We start from the raw sequence: 27,279 nt of genomic DNA on the forward strand, positions 1-27,279 counted from the left end.
ACTCGTGTCGATTTAAAACACTCCCTGCGGTCGTGTTTTAATTTATCGCCACTCGTTTCGAATTTCCTCTTTTCCGCACTTGTATCGTAAATAACTATTATATGTGGAAAAAAATGTAATACTTATAAACCTAGGGAAGAGCACGCTAGGGAACGTAGTATTAAAAAAAGGTAACTTTATTTTGTCAGGGGTTTTTATATTGAGTGTTATTACAAGCATAGAGTAACTTATACTAGAGCGGTACTGTCATAGTAAATTTTGTAACCCCAGCAAATTCACTGCCATCTGTCGACACACTTTAAAACTAAAAATAAAGATTTATAAAAATACGATAAAATGTATTTAAATATGGATAAATGCTTTTTTTAATTTGCATTATTTATTTTTATGATTTTGGCCTATGTTTTTTCACTGATATGTGTTAAAATTGTTAAATAACAAACGAAACCGTCAACGCCATCTATACGACAGTTGGCCAAAGCTAGTAGCGCCCTCTGAACGAGAATCAAATTTTCTTGATTTTCGAGGCACGTTTTTTCCTTAGACTGTATCCATCTATTACGGAGTTATATCTGTCTTTGTTACAAGTAATAACTTACCACGACATCTTTTTCGTAAACAAAAGGCAGTCGTCGGCAGAGCTGTGGGAAGAAAACGTGTAAAGTCGTCTTTTTATCCAGTAGGGAGGGGGGGAAGATCGACCCATCGGTTGCTTCGATACTGTGAACAAATAAAATACTATAAATAAAAAACACCAAGTCCGACAATGAATTCTTTAAAAAATTAGCAGAACACCTGACTAAAAAAGCCTATTATACATTAAATGAATTTTTTCACGACCAATAATTATAATTAATAAAGTACCCATTATATAACCTTGTACAAAAACCTCGTTCTCCTCTTGAATAAACTGTTTGCTGTGCCCTACAGGGTGTCATGTTGTACACGATTCTATGTTAAGTATAGGTTAAGATACAATGTGATATGCAATAAAGATTATGAGTATGAGTATGAGTACTCAGGGTAGGTACTTATAGGGAAAAATATTAAATTTTAGAGCAAACTCATAGATTAGAATAGTGTATAGGTAAAACTCAGCTATTGCAATTCTTAATTGATTGAAATGTGACGTAAGGTGACTCGTTCGTACTAACGAACCTAGTTAGCCTAGTTAGCTAAGGCCCATTTGCACCATCCCACTAACCCGGGGTTAAGCGGTTAAACCTGGAGTTACCATGGTCAGGCCTATGGAACTCTACACGCGAGCTCGGATTTATACCTACGAATCGCGTCCCCTTCACGGTACCAAGCCAGTTGGTTGCCAACTTGTCACACGCTAACGCACGCACGTCACCGCGCTCTCGAATACGCCAGAGATAATACGAAAGAAATGTCTTCGCAATGAAAAAATAGGTCAGCTTGCAGTGTGAGATGATGCAGGAATACCAAAACAAATAATAAATTATAGTTTTTACTCTTGGCTTTAAACTTGCCGACGATACAAAGAGGACGGGGAAGACGCCCTTCCACCTGGTTGACGACGGTCGAGAAAGACCTCAAAGAAATAAACGTCAATAAAGACACCGCACAAAATCGCTTGCAATGGAGAAGATGGACAAGGAGGGCCGACCCCAAGTAAATGGGAATAACGGTCGAGGAATATATAGTTTTTACTCTTCCGACAAATGACGAAAAGTAAGTAGACATTCTCAATATAGGTTCTAACACCTACTGTTATTATTTTTACGATATTACGAAGCTACGTCCGAGTAGGTACTATTAAATTGTTTTAAAGATGTAGGTAACGTTTTTTTATGACACATTTATAGTTAGACATAAATATATAGACATATAGATATATACCGGGTATTTCCTGTAACAGGAGCAATAAATTAAGCTATAGGCTGTACTCCTCAAACTGACCAACATTTGTTCAGCAACTTTTTAAAATTATGAAATTTTTAGATTATACCTTTTTCATACTAATTAAATATTATTTTCAATGTACGCTGCCATCTGTGTGTTTGACGTTGCTTGTCACCCTTTAAACATAACAAATTTTGCAATACATTGCGTGCAATAAAAATCAAAACACAAGTTATTTTTAAAAGTTGCTGAACTAATGTTGGTCCGTATGAGGAGTACAGCCTACAGCTTATTGCTCCTGTTACAGGAAACACCCGGTATAGTCCCCCATTACACTCTAAACGCATGAAACCAATAGAAAACCTTTCTCAGGGAATATAGACATGTTAGAATATTAATTAGTATTTTAACACATTAGCGAAGTCTTCCAGACATCCTTAATAGTCCTCATTAGTAACATTCATGAATTTTATTATATCTCAGCGCCGTCTTTATCAAGCCATTTACAAAACATTGTCCTATATTATGTCTACAAATTTATATATATATCTCCGACATATGAAGTTAACTTTATACCAAGTAGCTTACACCAGTTTAGACTCTGTTGCAATAATAATAAGGTTTAAAGTAGCTTCAGTGACAGTATACATAAGTCATAAAGGGTCTATGTTTTTTACACGTTCCACTCAATCGCCATGTTTTGATAAACTTTTGAACTATGATAAGCTGGTGATAAAAGAGCTAGCATTTTGCCGTGGTTTTGCCTTGATAATGCTTGTTTATTTTGCTAAAGTTACAATCAAGTAGATATTGATAATTTGTTTGTCTCTTTGATGAATGGAATAGGTCATTCAGAAAACCTTCCCTTCAAAGTTGATGACAGAGATACTAACGGGTAACGCGATTAAATTTCATTATTTTACCTTTTTTCCGACTTTTCAACTAGGTTGCACTAGCTGTGGTCACGGAAGACTGACGTCCCAGCAAAAGGTCAATAGAGATATTGGTAAACAACACTAGACATACGAAAATAGGGTATGTTATAACCGGTCAAAGTTTTCAATTGGTTATGATTAAAAAATAACCACTAATCGGTTATAACCGGTTTCAGTTATATTTGGCTAACATGATAAATTTACATCAAGGAATCAGAAAATTACTGAAAAGAGGGTACCTATAGTGCTAAGAGAACGCGAGATTATGTCTTTTTTTCAAAAGAAGGTAAAAAAATTAATGAGTTTTAGTTTTGTCACATTTCAATCAAAAACATGATTTTGTAGTTATTTGAAACAGAAGTTAAGGGAAAAGAGCACAAATAAATAACACAAAATAACCGTAACCGATTATTAGTTTTTTCAATAATCTGTTACGTAATTTTGACAAAATAATCGGTTATAACCGGTTATTTCGTTTTCGGTTATAACCAGTTTGCATTCTTTAATACGAAAGCATGTTTGTCCAAGTTAAAACGGAGACGCTTCGCTCACGCTTCGTCAATCAATAGCCCCGACCAAACTGGGTGCCTAGCCAAAATCCCAATTGTTCGCACGATACCTACGCTAATGTCTCTCTGTCGCACTAATATGTAAGAGTGATAGAGAGAGATTGCCGTTTATTTCGCTGCGGCGCAAACGGTTGGCAACTTGGCTAGGCCCTCATTGTGTCTAAGGTTGCCATTTCAAATTTATGAAATTGCTTGCAACCTAATTCACCGATATAAACCGTTCAAGATACGAAGAAAATTATGAACGCCAAGAGGTCACAATCTGCTCAGTGCCCACTGATAATCTGCGGTAATATTATGTTATTACGTATGTATTCTACGTAATGTAATATACATACATATACTATGTGCTCTAATCCCTAGGGTAAAACGAGTGGGGGCCGCTCTAGGTGCTCAATGCCAAAATGGAAATCCGGCTTGAAGGACCATATGCTGAGGCCTAGGCTTCTTTCTATAAGTACTGCAGGGATGTCTAGTGGATCTTCAATGAAGACTTGTTATTTAAAATTATGTACAAAGATTTATTTCATAACTTATTAGGATTGAATTACAGTACAACTTTATGGCTCAATGTAGTTTTGAAGATTGTCGTTAGCTGCTGTCGGCGGACGTTATATAGGCCTCCGACGATTGCCCATCTTTGGATTTCGGACGCAGTGGGCCGTCCGTGACGTCACTTCGGGTGCGTTCCGAACATTGCGCATTTTAATAAATCTAGGAAAAAAATAAGTCGCTAGTGTGGCACGGGCGCACATATACCTAAACGGGGAATTGCGGGGCAGGGGCGATTCTAGCTATCGACAATCCATATAGGATGATATAGGTAATAGGTATAGACGGTGCGCGACGGGGAACATAATACAATACCGTTAGCCCTCCAAGGTTACTTTACACACCCATGAAAACCTATTTACAAGTTTACAAGCTTTTATTTAACTTGCAATGTACCTATGTAAGTATGTATGTAATATGTATGTAACATATTTGTACGGGTCAAATCTTGCAGGTTAAATTTGACCCACTTCCCGATTTCCGATGAAGCTGAAAATTTGCACACATATGTAAGTCGTGTGACAATGCAATATTATGGTACCATCGAGCTGATCTGATGATGGAGACAGGAGGTGGTCATAGGAACTCTGTGATAAAACAACGCAACCTAATTGTGTTTGGGGTTTTTAGAATTGTCTCGATGAGTATTAGTTGCCTGTTGAAAAAAGTACAGTGAGCGAGAAAAGCTTGTACTTACCAAAAATGAAATTATTGCCAAAAACTTATTTATTGAATTGATACATTCTTAAAAACGACATTATGTGATTAATCTGTTTTTGTGTAAGCGTTTAGTGTCGTTTTTAAGAATTTATTAATTCAATAAATGGGTTTTCATGGGTGGGCAAAGTAACCTAGTAAGGGCTAAATTACCCCGACCTTACGGGATTTTATACACCGGTAGCATAATAGTATATTATACTAAAATAGCATAATACAACTTAAAAAAAAAATGGATAAAAATACACCACATATTTACCTACGTAAGTCGTGGTGTAAGTTTTTCAATTTATTTATTATTAAAAAAAAGAGGTACAGTAATTGTTGCTACTTATCTGCCAAACTGCATAGCAGTTTCACTAGACGTATATTGACCGGGATATAGACCGTGAATACCTTTTGTATTATTTGTGAGCTCCCGATATTTCGACGTCACGTCATCATGTTCACGGGTGACTGAAGATAGCGGGTGGGTGTCAAAGTTGTGTAGACAGCGCTCTGTCTACCCTCATTCTTGCGCGTCGGCTGCGTTAACTTTCAACGTTACCAACGGTCGCATTCACACTTGTTGGTCCGGTCGCGTTCACAATCGTTGTTCTGTCCAAACACACTACACTCACGGTGTCACTACGCGTGTTTGAATCGGATATCACTGGTTTTTCGGGAGCTCACAAAAATTACAAAAGGTAATCACGGTCTATATCCCGGTCAATATAAGTCTAGTGAAACTAACCGTGAATCATTCAAAACTCTAATTGCATAGCAGTTTGTTGGCAGAAAACTTATTCTACCCTTCACCACTGTAAATTAAGTTATTTTTAATAGAGGTTGCTAAAGTTGAATAAACAACATTTCACTTTGATTAAGAGGAAATAGAAGTCGTCCTAGTAAGTGAAATGATTCTCCATACCCCTTTCAGGCGTGACTTACTCCGCGATTTCGTCGCGCCGCTACAAGTACATGCGGCCGCCCCCAATTCTGGGGTCTTGCCATAGTAATTGCCGCGCACCGCTACGGAACGGACGCCTGTTCGCGCTTGCGCCACCTAGCGGTCATATCTGTCGTAATAAACGCGTTTTGTTAGAGAGTGAATCTTCTGTACCTATGTAGTACTATTATTTATTCTGTGCCCCCGTTCTGATGATGAGCATTACCCTGTCTTTTGTAAGTCGAGTAGGTAATGTTTATCCTACCTGTTGCACTCAGGGTTGCCCCAATAAGTGAGATGGTCTTCTCCGTTTAGCTTCTCTATCACGTTCATTCTGTCCATGTCACGGTCACCCGTGTTGATTGTGAAATGCTCGTCTACGGTGCCATTTTTCTGTAAAATTACACAGATTTAGTTAATAAACTAAATATAGTTAGGTAAGAATGTCAACGGGCTATTGAGCGCAGCATTTTAAGTGTGAAGAGGACCGATCGTATCCGGAACACCACGCTGCGCGCAAAAACCCGCATTGCTGACGTCAGCGAGAAGACTGCTAGGCTCAAATGGGACTGGGCCGTTCACGTCTGCCGCATGCATCCAGACAGATGGGCTAGCGTGGCTACCAAGTGGATGCCAGAAGAGGGGCGCGGACGCGGCAGGCCCAGACGGAGATGGCGGGACGACCTAGACACCTTTCTCAAAAACCGGCCGGAGGAGGCACTATATCGGGAGTCGTGGAAGACAAGGGGAGAGGCCTTTGCCCAGCAGTGGGACACCATAATAGGCTAGTAAAAAAAATATATATGTTGGTATTCAGTTTCTGAAAACTGAAAGAAAAATAATAAGTTCATCGAGTTTTTCATCCGATAGAATAATCTGAATGGGAAAACGTAAACTTGATTAGACTTAGTAGATATCGACCGAGATATGGACCGTAATTACCTTTTGTTTTTGTTTTCGAGCTCCCGATATTTCGACGCAGTTACATGCATGTTGTTCGTGATGATGTTGTTGTCGATATAAGTAAGTCTAGTAAAACTGTGAATCATTCAAAACTGTCAACTTGATTGTCGATGGATTATATGGTACGTATTGTCGAAATCTCTAAATAAAGAGGAGTACCGTTTCATGTACCTATGTAATTATGAGTGCCATCTACAATTAGCTTTCACCGGTAACCTAAATTAAGATTATTGTGATTATATGTATTATATACTCTTTAATATACGTTGTGTAATGTGTACCTATACCTACTGAATCCGGAAGTCTTCCTTAGCAATAGATACTTAGTTAGATTTAAGTAACGAGGGCTACCGCGTTTAATTTCACGCGCCAAATGCATAGAAGTTTTGGGGGTTTCAAGCTTTTTTTATCGGGAATTTTCACTTCTTATTCATAAATTTCATAATTGTGGTATATCTTTGTCCATTTTTGATTAATCATGGTATACAATAGATATCTATACATATAATAAAGCGGAAGAGGGTCGAAAGTCTGTACATGGAAGATATTCGAAAAAAAATTGGCTGGGGATACTTAGAATCGATAACAGAACACATTCCAAGAGTTTTTAGAATTTTTGTCTGTTTATCTGTTTGTCTGTTTATCTGTTTGTCTGTTTATTTGACCGCGCAACTAATGAAAACGGCTGAACGGATTTTGATGCAAATTTTACTAATCTGTCGAAAAAATCCATGGCCAGGTTATAGGCTATAAAAATTTGAGAAATTTTACCTCTAAGGGGGTTAAAAAGGGGATGAAAGTTTGTATGGGGTTCAAGATTTATTTTAAGCTAGCAATTTGAAACTTCGTAAGAAGATATATTATTGAAATACAAGAAAACTAATTTCAGCGTTTTTAAAATTCATCCCCTAAGGAGGTGAAATAGAGGTTGAAAGTTTGTATGGAGATCAATTTTTTTTTGAGTGCGTTACTTGAAACATTATATAATGGGCATATTATTATAATACAGGAAAAGTGATTTTAGCGTTTTCAAGAATTCGTCCCCTAACAGGGTTAAAAGGGGGTTGAAAGTTTGAATCCATTACAAATGCTTTGAAACTTCTTACAAAGGTATGATAGACGATTACAAAAAAAACTAATTTTGACGTTTTAGGAAATTTAACCCCTCAGGGGGTTGAAAAGGGGATGAAAGTTTGTCTTGTGGTGCAAATTTTATTTTAAGCTAGGAACTTAAAACTTTGCAAAACGTTATTATATTAAAAAGCAAGAAAATTACTTTCAGCGTTTTTAAAAATTCATCCCCATGGTGGTGAAAAAGGGGTTAAAAACTTTATCTTGATAACTATATCATTTTAGCTACTAGGCCAAGTTAGGTATCGTTTTTGTATAAATCGGGTATGCCGAATTCATTTATGATATCAAAATGACACCATTCCCGAGTGAAAACACAAAAAATATGAAAAAACTTTTTTTAATTTCTCTTTACGCTTAAACCGCTAAACCGATTTAGATAAAATTTGGTATAGAGATAGTTTGAGTCCCGTGGAAGAACATAGGGTAGTTTTTAACCAAAAAAATGGAGACTGCGTTTGCATGGAGAAGCGGCCGTGCCCTTTCCTCTTAATAATGGTCACGAAAGTGGGTACTTAAAAAAAAAAAACATTTTTCAGTAAATGTCAAACGATTTGGGACTTAAACGCGTTACCATGCCTTCCCGAAAAAAATCGAATCTTTCGCGAAAGTCTCGCAATGCATTGCGGCCACAAGGGGCACGGTCTCAGGAGTCTGAGAAAAACCACGGTGAGAGACTCAGTGGCGCTCTAGCCAGGCAGGTCGCTTCGCTTTCGGCTGAAACGGCAAGCCAGCGCGAGTTCGATTGTGATCCCAAATACATCGTACGTAATACATATGTAGGCGCAGATCCTGACGGAGTGTGGCGCCGGAGAAGCCGTGTTCATCCCGCGTATCCCCCTCATTCCGAGCAACTTCCCGTTCCGCTTCAAGGGCCTACAGGTCCCCGTGAGCGTCTGCTTCGCTATGACCATCAACAAGTCGTAGGGGCAGATGCATTTCCCACTCCGAAAACAAAAAAAAGGGGCAGATGCTGCCCGCCGCCGGCGTCATGCTTACTGATTTGACTGGAGGACCGATTTGGATGACATGATTTTGATGGGAACACCCAAATATTCCGAAATACGTTTTTCCGATTTTTATAACCTTAGAATTAAATACGACGAAGACAAAATTAATTCAATTTCGGCCATATCAAAAAGACGCTCTTGACCTATCAGCTTTGTCTTCAGAAACTGGTATAGAGGAAGTCAGCGAGTTTAACTTATTGGGAATATTTATCGATACGCATCTAAATTGGAAAAAACATATAGAGGAAACAAAGAAAAAACTATCTCGATTCAAATACGCCTTAGGGATACTTAAAAGAAATACTCACAGTGAATGCGCTTTATCTGTATATTACGCATATGCGTACGCTTGGCTGCGGTATGGAATCATATTATGGGGCGACAGCACTGATATTAACGACTTATTTGTTTTACAAAAAAAATGCCTCCGCGTTATTGTTAATACTCATGAGCCTGACAGTTGCAAAAAATACTTCATTGAAAATAATATGCTAACTTTATCATGCATATACATCCTTGAAATCGGGTTATTTGTCAGAAAACACATCGAGATGTTCGAATTTACAAAAAGTGCGCGCCGCCGTAATAACTTAGTCCTTCCGCCTCATAGAATACATATGTATAAGGTCGGCCCATACTATAGATGTATACAAATATATAATAAGCTCCCAATAGACATAAAGAACGAGACCGAATTTAACGTGTACAAGAATAGACTGAAGAACTTCCTAACCTCTAAAGCTTACTACTCAGTCGAAGAGTTTATGACAGACACAAATTTATGATTTGACCTAGAAATTACCCCTTTGTTTGTTTTGATTAATGTATTAATTACTTGTAAATAAATTATAATAAAATTTGGATAATGTGCTTATGAACCCTATGAATTATGTCTGTTTTATAAATTTAATCAATAGCGAATTTCAATTTACATGTACTATGATTATGTCTTGCAATTTTTACTTGAATCTGGATTTATGACTGAGACTACTATATTTGAAATGTTTATTGTATTGTTCCTTTATTTTAATTGTAATTAATTCCTAGCTTTTAAATGTAATTAATTCCTAGCTTTTACTTGAATGAAATTTTATGTTTAACTATTTATTTATCTTAGTACCTAATTAGTTTTTAGAATTGTGTTGCTATGCCCTAACAGGGTAACCATGCATGCACTTAATACATGTTAACACCTAAATGTAACCATGGTTCTGCAATAAATGAAATAAATGAAATGAAATAACCACGACTTTCATAATCCCGATTATTTATATCAAAATTACGATTTTTAAAAACACGATGGAATAAAATCAAGAATGTGCTATTTCCGAAAACTTTAAATCCGATTGTCACTTGACAGAAAGCTTAAAGTTCCGATTTTACACTTTTCCGAAAATATTTTTTTTTCCGAATTCCTAAATTCCGAAAAATCATTGTCCGATCGGAAATAAAATAATTCGGTATTCAAAAATTCGGTTTTTTACAAGATCGGAAAAATGAAATCCGTGATATTCAAATGAAGACTCACGTTTTAGAAATTATTACGGGTACCTGTCGTGCCGCATCATGTCAAAAAAAAAAAAGGTTAGAACTGCGACCCCCAAGAAAACGAACTGTTGCCAGAAGTGGGTTAGGTTAGGTTAGAATTGCGACCCCCAAGAAAACGAACTGTTGCCAGAAAAGTGGGTTAGGTTAGGTTAGAACTGCGACCCCTTAAGAAAACGAACTGTTGCCAGAAAAGTGGATATTAAAAAATTGGGATATTTAAAATAGGAATCACGTTAATTCGGATAAGGGCAATTCCGAATTCGTGATTTTGAAAATCGTAAATGTTAAATTCGGTGTTTGCCACCATCGGAATTGTTATAGTCGGAATGATGTAGTTCGGAATTTACAATATTCGGCTTTTTGGGTTTTCGGAAATATAAATCTTCGTGATTTTCATCATTCGTAATTATGACAGTCGGAATTTTGATGGGTCGAGCATTTAAAAATCGGAATGATAAAATTCGGAATAAAAAATTTCGGAATTATATAGTGTACCCGATTTGCACAGGTACAGTCAAGGACGTAAAAATACAAAAATGGTACTGTATCGTTCGATATACACCTACTACTCTATGCCGTTTAAAACACGTCAAAAATTTGAATAAGGGCAAAAAAAAAATATTTTGGAGTGTAATCTTATTTAGTGGTAGCAAAGAGGATATAATATTATAGAGCGGTACTGTCATAGTAAATTTTGTAACCACAGTAAATTCACTGCCATCTATCTACACACATTAAAACTAAAAATGAAGATTTATTAAAATACGATAAAATGTATTTAAATATGCATAAATGATCTTTTTTATTTGCATTAATTATTTTTATTATTTTGACCCATGTTCTTTCACTAATATGCGTTAAAATTGTTAAATAATAACAAACGAAACCGTCAACGCCCTCTATACGAGAGTAGGCAAAAGGTAGTAGCGACATCTGATCGAGAATCAAATTTTCGTGATTTTCGAGGCACGTTTTTTCCTTAGACTGTATCCATCTATTACGGAGTTATATCTATCTTTGGTGGTAGGTACCTAATTGTAAAATATTTTATCTGGACTACAGTCCTCTAGCGTATCCATCTGTCAACTTTACTTTTAGTTCTGTCTCCAGGGCACAGGGAGATAAATTAGGGGTGAATTAGCCGCTTACTGACACAGACCGAATTCCACGCAGGCGAAGCCGCGGGCACAGCTAGTAGCTCAATAAATGTTAGTGGTTTAAAAAAAGTGCCAACTAAAATATATGCAAAATTAAACAGGTTGAAAAAATGGCACATTGAGACGTTAAAATATCTTTGTGTATATTAGAACGTATTGATTTTATAAAAATAAGCATAGAAGAATTGTGAGATCTGTTTTTCTGGACCTACATCTACAGTGGCGCACAAAAACGGTGTGGCAGGCAGAAAACTACTACTCACCGTGGCAAGCAATCCGAAATTTGTAAATTTCAATTGTCCTTGCAGACTTAGATAAGTCTTCGCCGTGTTAATGATTGAATCGTCGTAACCCCACAGGAACCTAACAAAATGAAAAAAAATGCACCATTTTATTTATGATATAAATAGGCGGCAAAAGTTAGGTATGTAAGCTATGAACACCTACAACACCAAAGGGTTTATAAGTGCGATGCCGGGTGAGATGGGAGTGCGCTCTTTTCTTGCAGGCACTTGCAGGTTTGAAGATCGCTTCGGTCCGGAAATACCGCGACAGTTCATTCCACATCAGTTTAGCTGTGCGAGGCAGGAAGTTTCTGGAGAAACGCACAATTGAGGACTGCCAACCAACCATCTAAATGGTGGAGATGGAAATGTAGGTATTGTATTCAGGCTGTCCCATAAGAGATATATTTCACGGGTCTCTATTGTTTGACATAATTATTGAAAGTCATAATGTAATCATTGTCATATTATCATTAGTCATAATTTGGTTTTTCTCAGAAACGCGTAACTTTTCAAGGTTGCCATAAAAAAAAACCTAACCTAACCTATCTATATATATATAACCCGAGGAAAATCCTGAAAAGTTAACGGTTACTGAATTATGACTAATGATAATATGACAATCATTACATTATGACTTTCAATAATTATGTCAATCAAAGGGACCCCATATTTGACACCTAAGTTTCCCAGACATATCTACTTTTTTTCCAACGCAGCGATCGTGTAAGGAATCTTAGATATATTATATATACCTGTGAACCGGCAGCTCGATGAAGGCGTCCTTGTGATTGGCGTAAAACAATGCGGTGTTCAAAGCCACCTGGCCAATGGAGTTTACGTTCATCTCTATCACTTTTGACACCACACCCTGAAAGACGTTTTCATCATGAATATAAAAACTAGGATAAATAAATTCGATTTAAAAAAAGTAACTAAGTTTAAAAAAACAGTATTTTTCATCATGTTGGCGCATCAACTAATTAATATTATATTATATTAAGTATAGTTCTAGTAATATAATAGTATAGAATTCTGGACGACTTACGTTCGCGGATCGGGATTATCGGGAATCAGTTTATTTAGATTAGGAATCAATCAGTGGCGTAGCTAGGCGTGGGCGAAGTGGGCCGTCGCCCACGGCCTCGCGTCCCAAGGGGGGCCTCGCGCGAAGCCTCTTCGGGCACAGTGAAAGAAAAGGGCCTCGCAGATGCGATTTCGCCCACGGCTTTAGTTCAAGCTACGCCACTGGAATTAATAATTTCTTTAAAAAAGGACTAAGTATAAAACTTTTAGCACAAATAATATTATTTTATACGTACCAACAGTGGCAGGTTAGGTACGAAGACCTTGTCAAACTGTGCCCCCTCCGTCTTGTCTGGTCTGTACCGGAACATGTTCCTCTCCTGGTACGAAAGCCAGTCTTTCTCAAACTTTATGTTCACGCGCTCCACTTTCTGTCTGCAACAAACATATGACAATCATTTTTAGCAGACTTAAAAAAAGAGAGAGTGGAGAGTCAGGAAGAACAGGGAGATAGAAGACCTGGTGTCCGAACCGAACATTATTGGAGAGACCAAAGCGGCTAGGCTTCAGTAGGTCGGACACTTAGAGAGAATGGGAGAGGATCGTGCCGTGAAGAAAGCGTACTTGGGACAACCAACAAAGTTGGGAGACGCCCGGTTGGACGCCCTAGGTACCGCTGGAACGACGGAGTTGCCCAAGACCTGCTCAACCTCGGCCATGGCGACTGGCGAGAGCTATCGCAAGACCGAGAGGCATGGCGTGATCGTGTCGGAGGCCAGGACTCACTTTGGGTCGTTGCGTGACGTTGCGTCACCGTAATAAGTATAAAGCAATGAGGATATAATAAGATAGAGCGGAACTTTCATAGTAAATTTTGTAACCACTGTAAATTCACTGCCATCTATCGACATACTTTAAAACTAAAAATGAAGATTTATAAAAATACGTTAAAATGTATTTAAATATGGATAAATGATTTTTTTTATTTGCATTAATTATTTTTATATGATTTTGACCCATGTTCTTTCACTGATTTGCGTTAAAATTATAAATAACAAATGAAACAGTCAACGCCCTCTATACGAGAGTAGGCCAAAACTAGTGGCGCCATCTGATCGAGAATCAAATTTTCGTGATTTTCGAGGTACGTTTTTTCCTTAGACTGTATCCATCTATTACGGAGTTATATCTATCTTTGGTATAAAGTAAGTAAAAAAATGGAAGATGTTTCAATTCGACCGTATTTTTTGACAGACTTCAAAATTCCAAAAAGGAGAAGGTTCTCAATTCGATTGTATGTTTTTTTATGTTTGTTACCTCAGAACTCAGTCATTTCTCAAGCGATTTGGATTTTAAAGTATATATGCTAAAAGATTTGTCCCATTTATGTCAAATCCACTTCCAGGAATTGAGGAAACTCGTGAAATCTTTTAGACATACATACAGTGTCTTTTGGATATTCATCAATAAATCTATATATATACATTCAAAAAAGTTACATTTGATGAAGTGGAATTGGTGATGAAGACCAGAATGGAACATCCGATACGTATTTCACGTTTGGCGATATGTACCTACCTACCTATTCGTCTAAGTTTCAGCTATTTTCACGACGACTTAAAACTAATCCATACCATTTATAAACTGCATGATATTAGTCAATTAGGTACCTACAAGGAATGGGAGAAATGTTTACGAAATGTAAAAAATAAGGAAACTTAGAACACAGTAAGTATTCAAAACAGACATGGTTTCTTTGAACACATTTCTCATATCTTACTGGCATGGTGACTTCGAAATCGCCTTCCATTTTGAATTCAGCTTATATAATAATATTATTACCGTCCCTTAGGCTGTTTTTAGTATAACATAAATGTGATAAGAGAGGTCAGCCTAATTAGGGCGGTGCCGTTAACTACCAAGCGGCATAAATATGTACACGTGTTCACACTTATTTCAATGTGTTAAGGTTCAAAATCCTTTGATGCGTTGACGAAAATATATTTTTTTTATTTTTTTATTTTTATTTTTTATTCATTACATTTCACAGCATAACAGTGATCCAAAGCACTGTGAAACCAATAGACATTTCATACACATAGTACACAAATCTAAATTAACATATAACAGAAGAAGGCCGTTCATTCGTGGTTCATTCCTCGTCTCGCAGAACCTCAAGCATTCATAACACACGTCCAACCATCCATATGTTTACATAGTTGCGTTTTATATCAGATTAGTGTGATGCTTTGCTGCGTGATTTAGGATGAACACTATAATAGGTAGTGTGAACAAGGGGTTAGGTGAGGGTTCCCTTTTCAGAGCGCAGACCGGTCAGGTTGAGGTTTCCAACGAGTCGGCACTCTTATAAGATGGTGATGGGTTCAGGCCTAATGATAGGGACTTTTTGAAACTAGTATTCTTTCTTCGTACCTGTAGCAAGTTGAACCGAACTGCAAGGTGGACCAAAAAGTTTCACTCATTCATTCATTCAATGCTGGTTTTGCGATTTGTACTCTGTGTAGCTGTGTGTGTAATGAAAGAAAAGAAAGAAAGAAAAAGCATTTATTAGCACAACATAACAAGACTAAAACTAGAAATAATTAAACAGAATGAGGTTGCGCTAAATGGTCCTTACTCAGCTTGGTGTCACGGTGTGAGCCAACATGGCACACTCCGCGACGCTGATTTTCAGTAAGGCCCAGTAGATGGACTAGTAAACACAATGTAAAAAATAAATAAGGGAAAGCTTAAATACAAATAACAATCAAATTACTTAATTAAAATTAGCCTATACCTAAGTCTTATGAATGTTCGTGTGTATGTATGTATGTAAGTGTCTATGCGATTTGTGTGTGAGTGACTGAGTGTGCACGGTTGCCTAAGTGTTGCATTTTTGCTTAGCCAGTATGAATATACGGAGGTGAATTTTAAAGGTGGACACGGTTTTCGAATTACGTACTGGTGGTGGCAAATCATTCCAACACTTGGTGGCAGCGAAACGAAAGCTGCCACGGAAGGCAACCGTGCGATGTGGAGGAAAAGTGAGTCGTGATGCGTGTCTTATGGCGCCCTGCGAGAAGTTAAGCTTGTCATGTAGGTACGAGGGTTCTTTATTTTTTATGACTCCAAACAACAATGTGGAAAAGTGTAGATGTCTACGTGAATTCATATTTAGGAGATCTTTCTGGTTTAAAAACGGCGAAACATGTGCTCGTCGTGGGACAGGGAAACAAAACCGTGCACATGCGTTTTGTACTCGCTGCAGTACCTTTTTTGTCTTAGCTAGTAAACACTCGCCAAACACTACATCAGCATAATTTAATTTCGACAGAATAAGGGTATCACATAATTTGATGCGCATATCAACAGACAAACACTCGCGAATCCCGTACGCGTAGCACTTTAAGCCGATAGAAGCAGTTACGCATAGTTTCAGAAATATGTTTTAATGTTTTTCGAACCTTAGACATTCATCCATCACAAGACCCAGGTTTCGAGTCTCAACGACTCTTTCCAGAGGAGCGCCTTTTATAGAAACTACAGGATCAAGTGCTGCAACTTTATCAATTTGCTTCCGTGTGCCTAGCAACATGAATTTTGATTTTGATGGGTTCAAGTGTAGAATATTTTGGCCACACCACCTGTTTATTTTATTTAAATCGTCATTTAAATGTTATTCAAATAATCATTTCACCTCAACTCTTCTGGCGATACCTTCTTATACCTTTAAACGTGTTAAACGTGTAATTCTTATATATGTATTATATATTTCGGGGATCTCGGAAACGGCTCTAACGATTTCGATGAAATTTGCTATATGGGGGCGAACGAAGGCGATCTTATCTCTGGAAAAACGCGCATTTCAGAGTCTTTATAATTATGTTTTCCGAAGCAAAGCTCGATCACCCAGATATTATCTATAACTCGTCACAGACTAGGAAACGAATACTTGTTTTTGTTTAAGCTCTTTTTTCTAGTTTTCTAGTGTCCTTGATGCTAAAATAAAAGTTACATCATCAGTCATATAGTGCCTTGTTTGTGGAGACTGGTATATTTAAGCTAACACGAACTATATAAAATTTAGTTATTTTGAGTTTAATTATATTGAGACACCTCATTCGGTTCCCGTATGTTTATTATTATTAATGAATGTTGTTTTCATACAGGATTTTAACTTTTGGAGACCCTATACATCTCTAAGGATAATTTGTGGTATTTTTTATAAAAAGGGAACTTATTATCGATGGCGCTTACGCCATTATGTATGTATGTATGTATGTAAACACTTTATTGTACATAAGACAGATTACAAACACAATAAAAAAACATAAATATATACAATGTACAAAGGCGGACTTATCCCTATAAGGGATCTCTTCCAGTCAACCTTTGAGCAATTGAGAAACAAAATAAACGATGATAAACGATTATAAACGATGCTCCGATATAAATACAATGCCGCGCGACGCTGTGCGGCGTAAGCACCATCGACAATAAGGTCCCTTTTCATAGAAAATGCCACATTTAATTAACTATGTAATCTTTTAGTTCTGACCCTTAGACATTTACACTTCTAAATAATTTAAGTTTTTAGGGTTACGTCCCCAAAGGGTAAAAATGGGACCCTATTACTAAGACTTCGCTGTCTGTCTGTCTGTCCATCTGTCACCAGGCTGTATCTCATGAACAGACAGTTGAAATCTTCACAGATGATGTATTTCTGTTGCCGCTATAACAACAAATAGTAAAAACAGAATAAAATAAATATTTAAGGGGGGCTGCTATACAACAAACGTGATTTTTTTGCCGTTTTTATAGATAATGGTACGGAACCCTTCGTGCGCGAGTCCGACTCGCACTTGTTTTTTCTCTTAATGAATGTTGTAATCATACAGAATTTTGACTCTAGAGACCCTATACATCTCTAAGGATAATTTAATTAACTAATTTAATTAATTAATTTAATTTAATTAACTTTATTTAATTAATTTAATTAACTGTTTTATTTTATTTAGTTTTGAGTTTTAGGTTTTGAGTTTGAGTTTTGTTTTGTTTAATTTAAATAATTTAATTTAATTTAATTAACTGTTTTATTTAATTTAGTTCTGACTGTTAAAGACATTTACACCTCTAAATAATTTTCGTTTTTTTTTTGTAATTCGACATTAAGTAGGCCCTAATTAATTATGCACTAAATTCCTCGTGCCAAGCGTCCTTTCTTTACATGTAGTACCGCTACCGAGACGCTCTTGCCAATGATAACAAAGTGACATCATTTTGACATCATAATGAAAGTTCGATTAGCCTTAAATATGGAGTGTAGTAAAAGGAGGAAAATCTCTATATATGAAAAGTGTCCATCAAAAAAACAGTAAATAGGCGGCGCCACCATACACTGAAGTACCCAGACCATACACCTAGTATTTTATATAGATGCGCGCCCGTGCGACCGTGAGCCGTGAGGGACAGAACATACGCAATGCGACAAAATTAAAAACACGTTTGAACATTCCTGACAACATACCAGAAACAACCTACATAATTTGGTCGGGTTATTTGCTGCCCCTCCCCCATTTCATCTCTACATTATTATGGTTCATGTCATAGAGTCTCCTATATACTCTTTGGTCTCAGAGCCTACCTAGCGCTACCGGAGAGATTAGGGACAATTATTTACAGCTGAAAGCGGTCACTTTTGCAACAATTTTGCCATAAGAGATTGACATCCTTTCTATACCATCCATAGTCTTAAAGCTGATTGGCCCCACCCAGTCGATATTAACATTATATTGCTATCTGATAGCATCTAATTTGGGCAGTATCGTTTCACAATTTTCTCCTTATCTATGAGTATTTTCATGAGTAGCGGTAACCTGAAAATAAACATATTATTATACAGACAGCATCAAATAGATAGTGGCGGCTAAAGTGGCCAAATATATCGTAGAGTATACACTCAATCACGCTAAGTTTTCATGCCAAGTGTTATATGAGGCATTTTCTATGAAAAGGGACCTTATTGTCGATGGCGCTTACGCCGCACTGCGTCGCGCGGCATTGTATTTATATCAGAGCATCGATTATAATGGCGTAAGCGCCATCGACAATAAGGTCCCTTTTTATAGGAAATACCACATATCAAGTATGGACACAATAAATAATAGTACTACAGAAGGTTCACTCTCTAACAAAACGCGTCTATTACGACAGATATGACCGCAAGGTGGCGCAAGCGCGAACAGGCGTCCGTTCCGTAACGGTGCGCGGCAATTACTATGGCTAGACACCAAAATTGGTGTGAGCCGCATGTACTTGTAGCAACGCGACGAAATCGCGGAGTTAGCCACGCTGCGGGCTTAGCACGGTAGCATTTTATCGCCTGTCACGTTCTAACAAGTATGTAAGTGCGAAAGTGACAGGCATAGTGAAAGGTGATAAAAATGCAACCATGCTGACACCGCTGGTATGGAGCTAATAGCGATATGTATGCATTTTTAATGGCAAATTTGTGCAAAGTTAGCATGGTCAGAGTAACATACATTTGTTACCGTAGAAATAAAGATGTGTTTCACTTTGGCCATCACTATTTTCGCTGACTGTTCCTACAGCATTTAGTATCAGTGGGGGGACACTCCTCCTTTCGGGCAAACTCGGCTCCGTTCGGCTCAGCATTGCTCCGAGCAATTATTAGGGTTGGCACAACTTGACGTCCCTTTGCGTGTACGACCACAGTTAAGATAATGACTTGAATTTTGACAACCCTAAATAGCCGAAAGTGATAGTGCCATACATTAGAACGGGACAGCATGATTCGACCCTGAATCGCTGTCAAACTTCGGGTTTGTAGAAAGGTGACCTTTCTGTACGGTAGTACTATTACTTATTCTGTGATTTAGTTTGCATATGCATGTTTAATAACCGTTAATGAAAGGGCATTGTTCAGTATTTAAAGACCAATGGGCATGCTCTATTTATTACCTACAACACTTTTATTTGCTCTTTTAACTTTCTACGTAGGTAGGTACAGTAGATACACGTATCAGTAGGGTATTTGCTAATTTTTTATTAATGGTATCAGTCGATCAGGTTTGTTATGAGGATCAAATGTCTGTATGGGACCCATTGTCGGAAAGCAATACAAATGTCACAAATGAATAATAACTATTTTTTTTTTACTAATGGCATCGCGCTCCTGGCGTATTCAGCCAAACGAATAATAACTATTGTTACTTATTTACTTTGCAAACTATTCATTCATTCATTAATTCATTCATTTATTCCTTTATAAAACATAGTTTTACATGTCAAATACAGTATTTCATATTTACAACTATTTACATCTAAGTTACATAGCAAAACACATCAGTATGAATATAATATTAGGTATAAGATAATTATGTCGGGTAGGTACAATTATTATTTAAAATTTATTATTTATAGGTTTAAATGATTACAGTAAGTTCATATAAGTATATCATATCACATAATTATGGTTAGTTAAATTCTTATTTTATATTTCTATAGCTTGGGATTGTGAACCAGTTCAAGAGTGCACGCCGTCAAAAAATTCGTCAACAGAGTAGTATTGTGTTAGGTATACCAACCCACAAATTTTAAGATATGGAACAAAATTTATTTATTATTTAGAATTACTTAATGAGATCGGCTAATTAGGACTTAAAACCAAGTCCGATAAAATAATATCTTATTTTCTTATTTTTCTGTATATTAGCGGAATTATACGCGGGACTTCTCTAAACGTATTTCACCTTAATAACTGATAAAGTCAATAACACGACGTAGGTAATGTAATCTCTTTAATGTGATTCGCCAAGACGAAACGTCTGTCCAATTGAAATCTGGTTTGAACCCACTACCCCTGCTCCAAATATGAGGCCATCTTGATGTACTAAAGTGTCACTTGAATTATACAATCAAATGCGAGAAGAAAGGTGTAGTTTCGCCCACTGTGTCTCACGACTCTAAAGCTCGCTCCAGACTACGCGGCGCAAAGCCGCGAACGCGAGTGTGTAGTCGATTTCGCTGATTAGCGAACTAGACTCCACACCAGGGATGTTGCGGATGCGGATTTTAAAAAGGCTCACATCCGCGGATGCGGATGCGGATGTCGAGATTAGGCACATAAAAAACGTCAAATATTACACTTTAGTAATTTTTATTTTTAAAACGAAACTTAGTATTTGATTTATAGGTACTATCGCATTACTATACTAAAAGTCAAAATAAAACAATCTTTTCACTTCTTGTCGCTGTCCGTCATAGGCTAAAGTGCTCGATCGACGAATCACAAAAACGAAACAAAATTCCTATTGGCTAATGACGAAATTACTAGCACTTACGCCGCCGCTAAGACGTTCCTGTACCTACCTGTTCCACATCCGCATCCGCATTAAGCTCCGCATCGATTTTATGCGGATGCGGATGCAGATGCGCAGGTTGAAAATGATGCGGAAGTTCCGCGGTTGCGGATGCGGAAGCCAATATTCGCAACATCCCTGCTCCACACTCGCGTTCGCGGCTTTGCGCCGCGAATCGCGCACGAGTGTGGAGGGCCCTTCAGGGCATGAGCAATATGAGCATGTCGTTTCAGGAACGTAACTCCGATTGTATGGGAAAATGCGTACATATTTTTGGATGGTCTTTTAACTCGCATTCATTAATTCGTTCATTCTATACCCTTTTTGGAATTAGGTAAAGTGTAAAGTCACCTTAACTTTCCCGCCGATATGTATACCTATACCTAACCTCACGAATCGTTTCGATTAATTGTACCTAATTGAGAGGGCCACACAATTTATTTTTCACTTTTATCAGTAATGACTGTAATTAATCAAAAAAACGCCCAAGTGCGAGTCGGACTCGCGCACGAAGGGTTCCGTACCATTTCGCAAAAAACGGCAAAAAAATTATGTTGTATCGGAGCCCCACTTAAATATTTATTTTATTCTGTTTTTATTTGTTGTTATAGCGGCAACAAAAATACATCATCTGTGAAAATTTTAACTGTCTAGCTATCACGGTTCATGAGATACAGCCTGTTGACAGACAGACGGGCAGACGGCAGACGGACAGAAGGACAGCGGAGTAATAGGGTCCCGTTTTAAGGTCCTTTGGGTACGGAACCCTAAAAATTAATCATATCACACATATGCCTGAAGGTGACCAAAAATCTAAATTAACATTATGTTAATTAAAACAATTATAATATGTTTATGGTGATGCGATAAATGTAACCTGCCTACTTAAGTATAGGTAGGCATTAAGCAAGTTGCAACAAAGTACCTATCAGTTTACCTAACTGATACGCAGGGTAGGGGTTAAACCAATTTTTTTATTTAACCTCACGTGTCAAACTAACAAGTACTTAATATTGTAACTCAAAGACGCCTGGGACTTTCGTTTTTTTTAAATTGTCTATGCTTTGTTTTCGAAGACTTAAAAGCAAATGCGCTAGAATAGAAGCGTGGACGAGAATAAAATGTATAATCTAGACACAGATTTAGGTTTGGTATTTTTTACCCAAGTTAAGAACACTAAGGTAGGTGCTATAACGTCCTCAATTTTGACATAGTCTAAACCACTAGAAAACTGAAGGTTCGGATGGCTCGGCCCGGATCTGAAACGATTTAGCGATTTTATTAGGCTATGGAGCCGTAGGTACTAGCTTTCAAATCAAATCAATCAAGAATCATTTATTTCGAACATAAGTCCATTATTATCTGCTTTATCTATCTACCCATAGGATGTATCTATCTCTAACCTTTTTAAGACACTTGGCCAAAAACCTACAGAATAAGATGAAATGAAAATTAATATACTTAATGCTGATTGACTAAGGGAAAGAGAGAAGTAATTACAAATAATTGTCACTATTGGATTATTTTGTGATCTTCCAAAAGCATTCGATTGCGTAAAGTAAATCATTGAAACCTCATTATTAAAGTTGACACGCTCAAATCTGTCTTAAACCATCTTCCAAAAGCATTCGATTGCGTAAAGTAAATCATTGAAACCTCATTATTAAAGTTGACACGCTCAAATCTGTCTTAAACCATCTTCCAAAAGCATTCGATTGCGTAAAGTAAATCATTGAAACCTCATTATTAAAGTTGACACGCTCAAATCGGTCTTAAACCATCTTCCAAAAGCATTCGATTGCGTAAAGTAAATCATTGAAACCTCATTATTAAAGTTGACATGCTCAAATCTGTCTTAAACCATCTTCCAAAAGCATTCGATTGCGTAAAGTAAATCATTGAAACCTCATTATTAAAGTTGACACGCTCAAATCTGTCTTAAACCATCTTCCAAAAGCATTCGATTGCGTAAAGTAAATCATTGAAACCTCATTATTAAAGTTGACACGCTCAAATCTGTCTTAAACCATCTTCCAAAAGCATTCGATTGCGTAAAGTAAATCATTGAAACCTCATTATTAAAGTTGACACGCTCAAATCTGTCTTAAACCATCTTCCAAAAGCATTCGATTGCGTAAAGTAAATCATTGAAACCTCATTATTAAAGTTGACACGCTCAAATCTGTCTTAAACCATCTTCCAAAAGCATTCGATTGCGTAAAGTAAATCATTGAAACCTCATTATTAAAGTTGACACGCTCAAATCTGTCTTAAACCATCTTCCAAAAGCATTCGATTGCGTAAAGTAAATAATTGAAACCTCATTATTAAAGTTGACACGCTCAAATCTGTCTTAAACCTATGTCTTCATATTTTAGTGATAGTATACAAACAGCTGTCCTAAATAAAACACTGTCGAACAGAGGCTTATTAAAATTTGGAGTACCTCAGGGTCCTATATTAGGTCCGTTACTATTGCTTTATAATTTTATACAAATGGTCTAACGTCTTTTACATGCAGCTTCCAGCTTAGCCGTCTCTGAGCCGCTCCCAGTTGGTGTAGTAATGTAGTTGAAGAGATGCCGTCGAACAAAGCTTAATTAAAAATGAGGAGTACCTCAGAGTCCTTTATTAGTTCCGTTACTATTGCTTTATAGTTTTATACAATTGATTCAGAATTCACGAATAAACAAATGGTCTAAAAATCTTTTACATGCAGCTTCCTGTCTTAGCCGTCTCTGGCCCGCTCCCAGTTGGTATAGTAATGTACTTGAAGAAATGCCGTCGAACAAAGCTTAATTAAAAATGAGGCATATCTCAGGGTACTATATTCGGTCCTTTACAATGGCTTTATAATTTTATACAATTGATTCAGAACTCATGAATAAACAAATGGTCTAACGTCTTTTACATGCAGCTTCCTGTCTTAGCCGTCTCTGACCCGCTTCCAGTCGGTGTAGTAATGTAGTTGAAGAGATGCCGTTGAACAAAGCTTAATTAAAAATGAGGGGTACCTCAGGGTCCTACATTAGGTCCGTTACTATTTCTTTATAATTTTATACAATTGATTTAGAATTCACGAATAAACAAATGGTCTAACGTCTTTTACATGCAGCTTCCTGTCTTAGCAGTCTCTGGCCCGCTCCCAGTCGGTGTAGTAATGAGTTGAAGAAATGCCGTCGAACAAAGCTTAATTAAAAATGAGGGGTATCTCAGGGTACTATATTAGGTCCGTTACTATTGCTTTATAATTTTATACAATTGATTCAGAACTCACGAATAAACAAATGGCCCGACGTCCTCAACATGCAGCTTCCTGTCATAGCCGTCTCGGACCCGCTGCCAGTTGGTATAATTAAAGAGGTGGACCTTCATCAGAGGCTGCACGGTGGGAGCCCGCCAGAGGGAGAACGCCATTGAGTTGTTTCTTATTACCATGTTCTGTGAATAGAAATAATGTTGTTGATATAATTAATCTATTAGTTATTTGCTTTATCTACATATTGTTGTAGATGTTTATGTAAATGCGCCATACGATTTTAAAAAACCGGCCAAGTGCGAGTCGGACTTGCGCACGAAGGGTTCCGTACCATTACGCAAAAAACGGCAAATAATCACGTTTGTTGTATGGGAGCCCCACTTAAATATTTATTTTATTCAGTCTTTAGTATTTGTTGTTATAGTGGCAACAGTGTAATTGTGTATTAAGAGTTCAAATACACTTTAATTTGTACTTGTACATGTACGCCAGGAGGCCCAGGAGTTACGAGGACAAAGGTCTTCTGTCACTAGAACTTATTACCGTTGTGTCCGTCACCGTCAACAAGCTCCTGATGACACTCCTCGGTCACATGTCGAGCGTTTTTCGACTTAAAATACGTGAGTGACCCGTTATGAATATATTTAATATGTTTGTGTCTTACGGAAGTTTTGTTATTAGAACTTAATATTTTAAAGTTTGAGTTCATGAAATTTATGACTTCTACCAAATGGAAGTAAAATAGGAAGAAGGACTAAAAGTATAGAACAACGAGTATATGTATGTAAACGGGTCGCTCACGTTTTCAAGTAAAAAATAGCTGGACATGTTTCGCTCCGTAACGAGGAGTTTGATCTACAAGACCTTCATGTTGGCTAACCGATAATTTTCAACGTATAATTAGGGTTCCGTACCCAAAGGGTAAAAACGGGACCCTATTACTAAGACTCCGCTGTCCGTCTGTCCGTCTGTCTGTCACCAGGCTGTATCTCATGAACCGTGATAGCTAGACATTTGAAATTTTCACAGATTTCTGTTGCCGATATAACAACAAATACTAAAACCAGAATAAAATAAATATTTGTGGGGCTCCCATACAACAAACATGATTTTTTGCCGTTTTTTGCGTAATGGTGCGGAGCCCTTCGTGCGCGAGTCCGACTCGCACTTGGCAGTTTTTTATACTTACAGATAATATTGCATTGTTGAGGGTATTAGTGAAACAGAAGAACACTGTTCCGATGAGGCTCAGTACGAACGTAGCAGACAGGCTCACTAGCACTGAAACAAACAAACAAACAAAGTTAAAAAATTAATAAGCGCGAGTAGAAATTGTTTACTATGATAACATGATCGGTTAAGCCGTTTTTAGGGTTCCGTACCCAAAGGGTAAAAACGGGACCTTATTACTAAGACTCCGCTGTCCGTCTGTCCGTCTGTCACCAGGCTGCATCTCATGAACCGTGATAGCTAGACAGTTGAAATTTTCACAGATGATGTATTTCTGTTGCCGCTATAACAACAAATACTAAAAACAGAATAATATAAATATTTAAATGGGGCTCCCATACAAAAAACGTGATTTTTTTGCTGTTTTTTTCCGTAATGGTACGGAACCCTTCGTGCGCGAGTCCGACTCGGACTTGGCCGGCTTTTTTTTAAAGTAATCGCAAAAAGCCTTCCCATCTACGTAAAAAGACGTATGTATAAGCTGCCAAGTTTACTACTCCCCTTTGTTTGTAATGTACACGATACTTACTATAGGCAAAGATAGATATAACTCCGTAATAGATGGATACAGTCTAAGGAAAAAAACGTGCCTCGAAAATCAAGAAAATTTGATTCTCGCTCAGAGGGCGCTACTAGTTTTGGCCTACAGTCGTATAGATGGCGTTGACGATTTCGTTTGTTATTTAACAATTTTAACGCATATCAGTGAAAGAACATGGGTCAAAATCATCAAAATAATTAATGCAAATAAAAAAAATCATTTATCTATATTTAAATACATTTTATCGTATTTTTACAAATCTTCAATTTTAGTTTTAAAGTGTGTCGACAGATGGCAGTGAATTTACTGGGGTTACAAAATTTACTATTACAGTACCGCTCTAGTATAAGTTACTCTATGCTAAAGGTAATAGCTCCCGTTCAAGGCAGCCTATTATGACAGTAGGGTAACTACGGAACCCTACACTAAGAATGGCCCGACATGCTTTTGGCAGGGTTTTTTTCCTCAGATTTCGATAAAATTTTGTATTTTTTACCTATTCCATGCAAAATAAATAAGTGCGTCACCGTATGTCCTAAAAATCTTCCTCCGGGTTACAAAAATTAATGGAATGGAATTTGGAATTTTGTCCCAAATTAAGATTTCGTTTTTATTTCACCCAAAATAAGAGCTCTTCAAATTTAAAATTTTAACAAAAACTGATGAAAAAAATCGATTTATAACAAAGTAAAACCAAACGGCCCATATGTAGGTATATGTACAACCTATTTACAAACAATTTTTCACCTCAGGAGCTCGAACAAGCCTACTTTCGTCACTCCAGGGAGTGAAACAAAGTAGCTTTTTAATTTAGTGAAGGTCATCTGCCACTTCATACTTCTATTACAAATTCGTCATTTTTTTTGTTTTGTTTGTTTCTCTGTGTAATTCGAAATACATTTTAACCTTTAATATGTTCTCACTATTGAGGTGAAAAATTAAATGTGTCACACGAGAGCAAAGTTATTTTACATCTCGTGTTTTGAGTCCCTCGCTACTCTCAAGATTCTAACTAAGAATTACTCGCTTCGCTCGTGATTCAATTATAAGTTCTTTCGCTTTCTCGGGACTCAATATCAACACTCGCAAGAACAACCATGCAACTTTCCTCTCTTGTTGCACAAATAACTATATTTCAATATCACTTGTTTACGAACTTGACAGTTTGACCACTGACACAGA

At 37.2% G+C, this 27,279-nt stretch overlaps 1 protein-coding gene across 1 annotated transcript in view; it reads right to left on the reverse strand.

The window, feature by feature from the left end:
- LOC134753510 (scavenger receptor class B member 1-like) overlaps positions 1-27,279 on the reverse strand; it is a 54,934-nt gene that overhangs the window by 7,356 nt on the left and 20,299 nt on the right. Inside the window, exons 2-8 of the mRNA XM_063689405.1 lie at positions 25,516-25,607; positions 24,345-24,508; positions 12,983-13,121; positions 12,416-12,531; positions 11,640-11,739; positions 5,833-5,960; positions 600-720 (exon numbers count right to left, since the gene is read on the reverse strand). Of these exons, the coding sequence (XP_063545475.1) occupies positions 600-720; positions 5,833-5,960; positions 11,640-11,739; positions 12,416-12,531; positions 12,983-13,121; positions 24,345-24,508; positions 25,516-25,607 (860 nt within the window). The remainder of the gene's footprint in view (positions 1-599; positions 721-5,832; positions 5,961-11,639; positions 11,740-12,415; positions 12,532-12,982; positions 13,122-24,344; positions 24,509-25,515; positions 25,608-27,279) is intronic.

The sequence above is a fragment of the Cydia strobilella genome, chromosome 27, assembly GCF_947568885.1.
Source record: "Cydia strobilella chromosome 27, ilCydStro3.1, whole genome shotgun sequence".
Classification (NCBI taxonomy): domain Eukaryota; kingdom Metazoa; phylum Arthropoda; class Insecta; order Lepidoptera; family Tortricidae; genus Cydia; species Cydia strobilella.